Source organism: Melopsittacus undulatus, chromosome 4, assembly GCF_012275295.1.
Source record: "Melopsittacus undulatus isolate bMelUnd1 chromosome 4, bMelUnd1.mat.Z, whole genome shotgun sequence".
Taxonomy (NCBI): Eukaryota; Metazoa; Chordata; class Aves; order Psittaciformes; family Psittaculidae; genus Melopsittacus; species Melopsittacus undulatus.
The window spans coordinates 24,929,619-24,940,743 of record NC_047530.1 but is presented as its reverse complement, the minus strand read 5'-3'; the positions used below and the strand labels follow the sequence as shown (position 1 = coordinate 24,940,743).

Genomic DNA, 11,125 nt, shown 5'->3' with positions numbered 1-11,125 from the left:
AGTCTTGTACAGCAGAGCCATGATATTGGCAGGAATCCTCAAGTGCTACTATAAAGCAAATAAATAATCATTATTATTTGTATGTATCTGTGAGTCTTCTATAATAGATCTTGATATTATTACAGTGCTAAGGACAGGCTAAATTAGATAATACTATGCTCAGCTGGCATCTATTCCCTTGGAAACACAGGTAAAATGCATTTAATAGCTCTTTGGTGACAATGAATATTAATTATGACACAGATGTAGACTTGATTTGAAAATAAGGATGGTAATTAAAGAGCTATTAAGGTTAAAAAGCAACAAAGGAAATTCAGCTCCTGAAAGAGCCATGCTGGGATCATGCCTCTAACCTCTATGTGTGTGGGTAAGTACAACCAGTGAGATTTCCTCCTTTATTTTACGCACTGGCAGACTGTGGGTTCTGGAACAGACTGTGGCCAACCTTGTTTCTGGAAATGTCCTGGTGAATCCAGAGTTCATTTTTCCTGCTGCCTTACAGAGCAGCTGTGCCCTACTGCAGTGCTCCTGGTTGTACCCTGAACCACAGACTGCTGCAGTGAAGTTGAACCAACAGGAAGTGAAGAGGAAACTTTCTGCAGGCTTTTGGGAAAGAAGCTATTGAAGTGATCACTGGTATTCATTGTTTCTATTAAAATGGTCTTGGGGAGTCACCGTTCATAACTGCCTTGCAGTAGTCTCTGAAAATCTCTATCCCATGAGCCAAGATATTGAAGTCAAGTTTCTTAGGGAGGTTTCACAGAGGCTCCTTTGCAGGAGTGGCTTGAGAAAGCAACCTGAGCAGTGTGCTCTGTGCTGTGAGTCAGGAGAGAGACAACAGCACTGCTGTACCTGCCAAGGAGGAGCTGACGTGTCCCTGAGCAGCGCCAGTATTGCAGGACAGAGTGGTCCCCTGTGTAATCTCACCCACCACAACCGGTGGTCTCCCGGTGCAGGCAGGAGTGCTGTCATGAGGAGGCTACTCACCAAGCTAAATGTCACCGTGCTCCCTTAGGCCAGTTATGCCATAAAAGATTACAGCAGATACTGAAGCAAAGCAGGCAGAGAGGCAGACCATTGTTTAATTCCTAACCCAGTAGTGTAGAGGTAAATAAAAAAGTTAATCAAGCCGCTGGGCTGGTGTTTCAGGCTACTCGGTGAGGAAGGCTAGCGGCATACTGCCTACTTCAAAAGCAGATAAAATACTTAGGCCTTTGGCCTAAGCTAACCCGACTGAGCTTCTGCACAGCAGCGCCCGCTGCAGACAGGTGTATAAACGCGGGGACAGAGAGGAGGCAGCACTCTTCTTCACTTCCTCGCAGCCATCCCGGCAGCGCTCTCCTCTGTGCAGTGTCTGCGTGTGGCAGAAGGCAGCCTTGCGCTGCCTGTGTACTACGCCTGTGTACCACCAGCCATATGGATGTCCTCAGAAATAAATGATATTGCATTTTCTGTCTGGATTGGCTGGTTTAGGCAGAGGGAGTTCTGGCGAAGTTTTTCCTAGATAAGAATTACAGTTCCATGCTTTAGCCAGCGTTTTGCTGTTTCAACCTTCTAAGAGAGACTGCCAGCGTTTGTTTTCTTAGAAACCTGACCTGCGGCTTTTCGGAGACAAGGGAACGTGACATCTCAGCCTGTGCAAACTTTAGTCCGTTTTCCATCCCTCGGCTGCACTCTCCGGTGGCCGTAGCAGGACGGACGGATTTCACGCCCGTAAAATCCGCGGGTTTTGCCATGAACAGCCTCCGTCGGGAGGGTGGGGAGGCGTCAGCGGGGATGTACCGCAGCTCGCGGCAGCTTTGATTCCCACCGCGGGCCTCCTCTCCCTGAACCGCTTCGTCTCTGCCGCCGCAGCTACCTCCCCTCCCAGAGGGGATCCCCTCACGGCAGCCCCGTGGCCCCCCCACGGGGAGCGGCTGCCCCCGCAGGACCGGGCCGGGCCGGGCCGGGGGTGGAGGCTTCGGGCGCGGGGAGGCTCCCTCCCGACACGCCCCTTCGGCAGCGCTCGCCTTCCCCGGTGCGGCGCAGAGCGGGCGGCAGAGCGGCCCGAGCCCGCTGCGGAGCAGCCCTGCTCCCCATGACGGTGGCGGCAGCGGTGGGGCGAAGGTGGCGGGGAGCCCGGCTGAGCGCGGCCGCGCTGCTGGCGCTGCTGGCACTGGCGCTGCTGGCGCTGACGGCCGGGCGCGGTGGTGGTGGCAGCGGTGCGGGGCAGCCGGGATCCCCTCCGCCGCCGCCGCTGCCGCCGGGCTTGCGGGAGGAGTTGCGGCAGAGACGGCGCGACCTGCTGCGCCTGGAGGCGGCTGCGGGCGGCGGCGAGGCGGCGAGCGGCGGGCTGGGCTGCGGCGACCTGAGCCTGGCGACGGGCGTCAGCGTGCTGGGATGGGGCTTCACCAAGGTGGTGGCTCGGGCGGCGCTGGCGGGCGGCGGCGCCGTGGCCCTCAAGTCGGTGCACGGGGCGGGCCGGGAGGTGCGGCAGTGCGTGCTGCGCTACGGGGCGCCGGCCGGCTGCCGCCGCCTGGCCGCCTACAAGCTGCTAAAGGAGGTGACGCTACTGCAGCGCCTGCGGCATCCCGGCATCGTACAGGTACGGCGGAGCTGCGCCTTTGGGGACGGGGAGGGGGGAGGCTCGGTGCTCATGTTGCCCTCCGTGTCACCGGGGGGGCCGGACCCGCCGGCACTGGCAGTGGTATCTCTCTAACAATCCCTCTGACAATCGCTCATTCCATCCCCACAGCTGCACGGTCAATGCTATGATAATAGCGGAGATCCTGAAATACGGGTCACAGCTATGCTGGAACTGGGATCCCCCCTGGAGATGATTCAGCTTCTGCAGACCCCCTGGGAGGAGAGATTTAAAGTAAGACAACAAGACAAAGGGAGTTTTATCAGTCGCTTTTAGACCGCAAACTGGGTAAATGCGAAGAGCCCGTGGTGACTGCTGGGCAAACGGGGTTGTCATGCTGACACTCTGTTTGCTCCCGCAAATTGTCCTTAGATCGGTTTGCTTTCACTCCTTTTAAAGCACATTAACACTGCCCTAGCCTGGCGTCCCAGGCTTATTGTCCTTCTCTCAGGGGCGATGTTAAATGAACTACATCTTGGATGAAATGGCCAAAAAATCTCTCTCAGGAGGGGGATGGTGTTTAATACCTAGTATTACACTATGTTGCTGATTTTGCTTCGATGTTGTTTCAATCCACAGAGGGGCTTCCGAAGCGAGGCCCCTTAGCAAGATGGGTCTGACTGGGGAAAGCTGCCTTGCCACACTCCAAGCTTGCTGTTTCTGTGTATTACCTGTCCTAGGCAGCTAGCTGAGCAGCCTGTCTCTCACCATGTGTATGTCTGATGTTCCTCATCATAGTCCTTTAGGCGTTACTGTAGTATAAACACTACTAAATTGCTTTCCTCCTGCTGTAGGATTGCATCCCTCTTAGCGAGATCTGCCTTGTGTCCTAATCATCCTCTTAAGCTCCCCAGGAAACATAAATGACTCGTGACATGGCACTTATTTTGGTTATAGCTTGTATTACAGTTTGCCTGAAGGTCTCAGTTGGGGGTTCACTACTGCTTGCTCGGTTCCCAGGACGAAAGAGAGCATCAGATAGAAGCATGGATACCTTAATGTCACCAAGAAATGCTTTAGGCAAAATAGAAACACAGCAGAAGTCCCAAAATAAAAATCCCTGCCTGCATGTGGTCCTTAATGTTGAAGAGAAGCCTTGCCATCTGAGGCAGAGGGGAGTGTGTCAACTGTGCTTGCTCAGCAGCAGGATGTGAAGTTGGGATTACTATGATTGCTTCACTAATCAACTTAAAATAGTGTCAGAGCTTCCAGAGTCATTGCTGTTGGCCTGCAGAATTCCACTTCTGCTTACAGACTGTTTCATACTGGCTTCTACACAGCTTTCCCAGCACCTCATCTCAAATGCGTCAAAGCTTTCCTGTAGAGCTAGAAACCCATGATGCTGGATTAACTGTTGGTAAGGTCTGGTACAGTAGCATTAAGGCTTTAATAATCTTTTAAGTGATAAAGACATGGATTCGGGATTTACACTGGTACTGTCTAGTCCTGTGTACTAATTAGGGTGTCTAAACGGATGGGATTCCCCTCTGACAAGCCACATCAGATACCAGGGATTCTGAAAGCTGTTCCAAGTGAACAAATCCTCGCGCCTGCACAGATCACTATCAGAGACAGTGAGGGGTGGTGCAGGTCTGCCTGGCGCATCTCGCTGACAGTAGTTAAGTCTGATGCCAGGGCTCCCAGTACTGATGAAAACTGCTGCAAAAAGCTACTTGAACAAAGTGCTATTGCACTGTGAATGTGCTCTTCTAGCTCTAGTTTGTTCAAAAATCATTTGCCGAGCTTTCTGCTGGATCAGGTATTGCCTGACCTTTCCCTGCTGCCAGAAAGATGACATAGAAGCAAAAAAGCTGGCAGTAAGTACATTGCGTGCTTTGGCTAATTCTGCTGAAGCACGACTGTGTGCCCAAATTCATACTGCTGAGTGATGTAGCAAGGCATGAATCTGGTATTAATGACCATGGAGCCTCAGTCTGTATGGAGCAGCATGGGGGAAGAGAGGGGAATGTATTCATTCTATGCCGGAGTGGGAAAAAACCCTTCTGATTTCAGCTAGCAAATCAGTATAGCTCCTGAAACATGAAGGCTGCTATTGTTTTCCTCGCAGCTTTCTCCTCTAGTTTCTCTAACTGCAAATGTTTCTCTTTGTATATGCATGTTTTTAAAAAACGTTGCTAAACTACTTACCAGTCAAATCCTGTGGCAATGTTGATAATAAATTTTGTAGCATACATATAATTACCTTTTAAGTACCATATGCATTTTTTTGCCTTTAATTTCACTGAATGCTCCCTCCCCTTTGTTCTACTTCCAATTTAATAGCTGGTTTTCATCTGTTTTCCCCATGCATATTCATCTTCTCTTTCTCAGATTTGCCTGAGTCTTGTGGAACTGCTGTTTTACTTGGCACATTCTCCCCTGGGTTCAATAGTCCTCTTGGATTTCCAGCCGAGGCAGTTTGTTATGGTGGATGGAAACCTAAAAGTGACAGACATGGATGATGCCAGCACTGAGGAACTGTCATGCAAGGAAGATAATGACTGCACACTTGACTTCCCTACGAAAAGCTTTCCCCTCAACTGCTCTGCAGCTGGGAAATGTGAAGGAATAAATGAAAAGAAGAATCTTTTCAATGCATATCGGTATGTCCAGCGAGATGAGGGGAAGATCTGGGGTGTCTGAGCTCACACTCTGCCATGTAGCCTCTGGCATCTTGTGTTTCTTCCATGCAGTGATTCCCCTTCACCTCTGTCAAAGGGTAGTTAAGGATCACTTTGAAGCAAGTTTATTTTCCTTATAAGGCAGGAAAACAGCGTAGTTGTTGTCTGGTGAGAATGAAGGCATCTTTCTTCTGCTGCTCCCTTTCCCAGCGCCCTCTAGAAACCTACCCCAAAGGTTGCACCTGTGAATTTACTGTTTGCCAAACAAGCTCTGGCGCTTGACTTCCACGGGCTGTGTTCACTGGAAGGAGTGCAGTCCCGGCTGCCTGCCACAGCCTGCCAGCTTTGAGTCCCCATTGCTGGGACCAAGCAGGCTAACACTTCCCTTTAACTCCAAGTCTTCCTGTGGAGACTATGGGAACCTATGGCAGAGCAGTGAGACAGGAAAAAGGGCAAGGGGCATTTCTTATAGGCCACCATCTGAAAGTGGGAGGACTTCACTCACCATTGATGCTTGGCAGGTTGAGTATAGGGGGAAGCCTTGGAAGCTGGATATTTACATAGAACGACTTAGGGAGCCTGAATTTGCAGGATTTCAGTGTTAAAGGGCAAATCCCTGCATAGATTATTGCAGCCTTGCAGTAGCAAGCTTGTCTCTTGTGGAACTGGAGTTTTCTGGAAGGTTGAGGGAATGAGTTGTCCTGCTTTTCCAAGGACAATAAGGATGCCAAGCATTTTCAGGGCAAGGGAAAGGTCTTGCGTGAATCTTCTTTTGTTGTTTTTTTTTTTTTTTGGTGAGAAATGCACTGCTTAGTGTACAAAATTGGCAGTGAGAATGAGGGAAAGCTCCATTGCATGCACCTTTGCAAGGCTTTTCATGCAGTGCTTGCCAGCATGCCATGCTGCAAGGACCAAGCTTTCAGCCCAACTCACAGGAGCGGTCTGTGAGATACCAATGAAGGGCTCAAGCATAGCTCAATAAACAAGTAGAATTACTAGTTGCATGTGGATGATGGAGTCACAGGAAAATGTAGACAACTTAATTACCATGGAAATGAAGCAACTGTATTCTCATCAGTATGTGGGATTTTTGCAGGTATTTTTTCACCTATCTTTTGCCACACTCTGCACCATCAGCTTTGCGGCCCTTCTTGAGCGATATTCTGAATGCAACAGGTACCAGCTAATGTTCATAAACTTCTTTATTAGAACTCTCCAAATGTTGTTTTTGGAATTGTTCATCTTGTCATCTCTTTCTTTAAATGTAGGTGATTTACGATATGGAATAAATGAAACCCGGAAAGCTTTTGAAAAGGTTTTACATCTCTACAAGTCTGGGCTCTACCTGCAGAAAAGACCTCTGCTTTTAAAAGGTACATGGTTTTGAAAGCTTTAAGTAACATGACTACTGAGGGAGTGAGGAGCTTGGTAACTGGTCAAATTCTGGTCTCCCGTACATTCAGGCAGGGTGTAGTCACTGGGAAAAACACCAGAAGTATCTTTTTTTTGAGCAGCCTTTTGTTTTTTCATGGGAGCTATGCATGATTGCACTGCTTTGCAAAGTAAATGCAGTGCAGACAATCTGGTCTCCATATGGAGGTATGCTTGCACTGCTTCTAAATACTCTTCTTATAATGCACACCAGTTTTCAAATGAATATATTTGGGATTGCTTAAGTGACTAGACAAGAGTGGCAAACTGAATGTTTCCTGTCTCTCTTCAGGGACATTTTATCCTATGGACCAATAGGTCAGTTTTCCAGGCTGATATTGAAACTTCTAGTTTCACTTGGTAGCTTCTGGCTGTTTAGCACAGGTTATTGTGGGAATGTACAGTGGGGGGGTGACAACACTGAGATGAATGTGGCAGAGGAGCTGGGGCATTTGGTGCCCTCTAAATTTCTTTTTTTCTGAAGACCTTTCTATTGGACCTGTGGATAGATAAATGAACTTTTGTGAGGAAGAGACACATTTGGTGTTAGAAACAAGGCTAATCAAAAGGAATGCTTCAAAAGCCCAGTGGTTACTGTGGCTTACATTTTCCTGAGCGTTCACTTGAGATGGAGTGGCACTGGTGGCCTGCAGAAGGAAATCTCTTTATGTGTGAAAGAACTGGAATTTGCACATATGAACAAAGATATCCTGTCATTTGCACTGGAGGACCAGCAGCTTTGACAGAAATTATTAGTATTTTCCAACAACACCTATCTGTTGGCTTCACAACTCACCCAGTAGCAATGTGCCAAAACAATCACCATCCTAGGGGTGTGGGAAGGTAGGGAGAAACTCTTAGCAGTCAACGAACAATAGCCTGAACATGTCTGCTCAGGCTTGTCAGGTCTTTTGTATCCCACTGGAGCAGGAGCTGGCCTCCCTTTCCCCCAGTGAGGTTCCTAAGTCTCCCACACCTATGGGTGGGCCAGCATGTGGCCCATGTAGCTGAGTGCTGGATCTCTGATGAGCTGGTTCAGCTGCTGGGGCTGTGGTGTAGGAGAGGCCATTGCGGTGTTGGCTTCTCTGGAGAAGCAGCACATCAGCTTTCCCCTTTCACTCACCCCTGCGGTCGCTCCCCTGCCCCTTCACCCTTGCAAGCTTTCCTCCCTCTCATACATCTGTGGAAAAACTGCTGTTGTGTGCTCCGTAGCAGAACCAAAAGTCAGGATTTAAGTTTCTTTGAACTTCGCTGCTGCACCCACTCCATCTAGGTACATCAGTTCAACCTATCACTATCACATTCCTTACAGCTTCACTGAAGTGCAACACACTAAGCATGTAGTGTAACCAGCTACCAGAAATGCAGCTCAAGAGTTTCCCTAAAAACCTTCTTCCTGTTTCCAGACTACATCTCCCTAAAGGGCTTCCGAATGGTGGAAGGAGAAGACTACAAGTGCTGGCCCTCCTACAGCCATCTGGGATGCCTGCTTTCCGTTCACAGTGCTGAGGAAGCTGCCACAATCTGTAACTCCCAATCGCAGTGCCAAAGCTTTATCATCACCCAGCAGAGGACCTGGACAGGTGAGCTTGGGCAAACGTGATGGGGTCCTGCCATGTGGAGCTCCTGCTTCCTTAGTCATGAGTGGGGATGATGCTGCTGCCCTTCTCGTACTGCTGTGAGTCTATGGATGCATATAAAAACTGTCTTCCTTAATCTCAAGATCAGATGTCTGCTGTGGTGGGCATCCAAGGATCCCATGAGTGTTCATAAGAAAACATGAAAGAAATTACATTCTCTTTCTGCACTTTCTTTCCTCTGCAAATTTGGCACAGGACTGCTAGGCATTATTAAACAGTTACTTATTTCATGTAGAGATAGCCTCACTTTGGTGTTGGTCTAAATGATTCTTGTGGTATGTATGGTTTGCTAAAAGCTAGGGGGTTTCTATAGATGAAAGAAGCTATGTAAAAGAAGGTGGTTGCTATTGTTATAATTGAAAGAATCATAGCTTACAAGTTGTTATCCCCTTTATAAAAACTAAAGTCCTAAACCAATGGATTTCCAAATTGTCCCTGTAATTAGCTCTGATTATAGCTTCTTATGGTTAGCAGGTTTTCAGAATTATTATAAATTACCTCATTTAACTGACACTTCAATCACTGGCTAAATTGTTACTTACGAAGTGAAACACTAAGTGAGGTAAATGAGTGTTTTCACTCATGATGGTGCCAAAGAATCATGTCTTAGTTGGCTTACAAGACATTTAAAAAAAAACCCAAACACCAAACTGCCAAAACCACAGCTTTTCCATGGGTTCATGTGCAATTGGCATGTGGCTAACTATTGACATAAGGACACTTATATTGATGCAATACTCTTTGAGCCCGTCTCACACCAACAATGGATTGTGTGAGCTGTGCCCGACGCATCGCATCTGGTTTCTCACAAGGCAGCTGTTAATTGTTGTGTTCAGTGCCTGGCTGCAAGGAACCCCCTTAAAACAGCAGTGGGGATGAAGCAGTAGAAGACCTTTCCTACTGCTCCTGGCTCGAATGCTGTTCCCTGCCATCCTGCACCACGCCTGTGGTCTGTTAATATTTCCCTTCCTGAGAGTTTTCTTCCACATTTTTACAGCTCATCTTTGCAGCCAAAGATGCCAAAAGTGTGTGGCTGAAATGCCGAGTGCCTAACTTTGCCACTTGGATTAAGAAGAGCTGTGGGAACATGCTTAGTTCCTCTTAGGGCAGCTTGGTAAAGCAAATCAAGATGTAAAAGCCTCTGGGGCCCAATTGTGTGTTGTTTGTGCACATTCAGTGAGCATCTGGTGTTTGCTGGGAGTGTGAAATATATTTCTGGCAGGGTGGAGTGGCTCTCTGTTGAACGAGCTGTGTGTTGCTATGTCTTCTGTAACAAATAGCATGGGTCAAGGTGAACCTATGTCCTTTATTAAACTTGGGGTTTTATTTCCTTCCCAGGACGCCCACTCGCCTCATTTCAGAGTAGCCTGACTGATTTAATACCGGATGCTAACGCTGTCATCTATGTTAAACGATCTGCTTCCTCAGGGGAAAGACTTTAGAGACAATGAGATCACATAAAATGATCCTGGGAGGAACAAACCACTGGGGAGAATTTCATCTGCTGAAAAGAATGGCTTATTTTCTTTTGCTTTGGGATGGGATCACCCTGCCAGCCCAGATAGAGTCAGATGCTGCTGCCTCCTTGATCAAAGCTCAGATTTCTCATTGCAGCCCTGCTAGCTTCCATATTTGTTCCCACACTGCTGTTCCACAGTCCCAGTTGTAGTCAAATGTCGCTAGACTGTGCAATCCTTCGCCTTGCTGTTTCGGTAACGAGCTTGTCAGCCAAGAAATAGAAATAGCTGCACGGGCTCCAGCTTGGGTATGCTTAGTTAGTTCAGTCACCTCTGAAAACCTATGGATAACACACCTTGGAGAAGACTCCTTCTGCAGCTGCTGACCAGGATTTCATACCACTGCAGATGTAAAAGACTCGATCTGAGCTATGGGGCCAAGGTTGCAGGGTTGGGGTCCATAACCAGAGGTTGATGATGGGGGTGGTCTTCCAAGGAGGGTCCTGATTCCATTCTTTCCAGGGCAGGGGAGGGAGGTGGTGTATAAGTCAGCTTTGGAACCAAATGTCTGCATGTTTGGATGCATGATTTGGGTTTGACCCTATGTGATTTGTAATGCCAGATCCCATGTATCAACCTTGAAGGTTTTTCTCTGTTACTTTCCATGAAAGAACAAGACATTCAAATTATTTATGTGTAAGGTGTGATTCTGTATGATAAAGAATTACTATGTTTATTCTAAGCATGCTGTGAGAAGTTTTTGTCTAAGTCTTTACTGCAGGCAAATGAAGAAATGCAGTTGTTTCTCACCTTGAGCTCAGCTTGCATCATTACCCACTCCTCAGGACAATCTGTGAGTGCTCTAACCTGTGTACAAATATGCCTGAGCCCCTTGGGCACTTAGGTCTTGGAGGATGTTCTGTGGCTATGTTTGTAGACTCATAGGTGTAGAAGAAACAGTCTGGTCCCAAGAGCCTCCTGCATATGCCCTTTGCTAAAAGGGCCCATTGTAGATGTGGCAAATGAAAAAAAGCAGGGGTTAGTCTAGTTTCAGGCTGTAGGAGATGGCAACATAACGTTCCACTGCTGACAGTGCTTGGAAGCAGTGATCATACAGTACCTCTTCTGCTGTAGCACACTTGGGGAAAGTCCAAAGCATCACTCATCTCATGCCTTGCAAGGGGAGGTCCCTGGCCTCGTGCAGGAGAGCCACACTGCAGCCTCTGTGCAATGCCATACTGAGTTTTCCACTTAGCTCATAATTCTGGTGGAAATGACAGCTTTGGGACATTGCCATTGACTCCTTGTAGCCTATGACGTTGTGGCTGTTTCCATGTGAACCTCTGTAGCAGC

At 48.0% G+C, this 11,125-nt stretch overlaps 1 protein-coding gene across 1 annotated transcript; it reads left to right on the top strand.

Moving 5' to 3' along the window:
* The first annotated feature begins 2,037 nt into the window (after positions 1 to 2,037).
* LOC101869708 (extracellular tyrosine-protein kinase PKDCC-like) lies at positions 2,038 to 10,514 on the top strand. Its single transcript, XM_005149660.3, has 7 exons — positions 2,038 to 2,584; positions 2,735 to 2,857; positions 4,955 to 5,226; positions 6,341 to 6,420; positions 6,513 to 6,617; positions 8,082 to 8,258; positions 9,654 to 10,514. Exons 1-7 carry the CDS (start codon positions 2,078 to 2,080, stop codon positions 9,755 to 9,757), a joined length of 1,368 nt encoding a protein of 455 aa, XP_005149717.2. The 5' UTR covers positions 2,038 to 2,077; the 3' UTR covers positions 9,758 to 10,514.
* The last annotated feature ends 611 nt before the right edge of the window (positions 10,515 to 11,125 follow it).

Excerpts from the sequence above, each read along its gene's own strand:
- LOC101869708 (XM_005149660.3), top strand. The coding sequence starts at position 2,078 with ATGACGGTGGCGGCAGCGGTGGGGCGAAGGTGGCGGGGAGCCCGGCTG. Across the intron at positions 2,858-4,954 it reads CCTGGGAGGAGAGATTTAAA|ATTTGCCTGAGTCTTGTGGA; the intron begins GTAAGACAACAA and ends TCTCTTTCTCAG. Across the intron at positions 6,421-6,512 it reads CGATATTCTGAATGCAACAG|GTGATTTACGATATGGAATA; the intron begins GTACCAGCTAAT and ends CTTTAAATGTAG.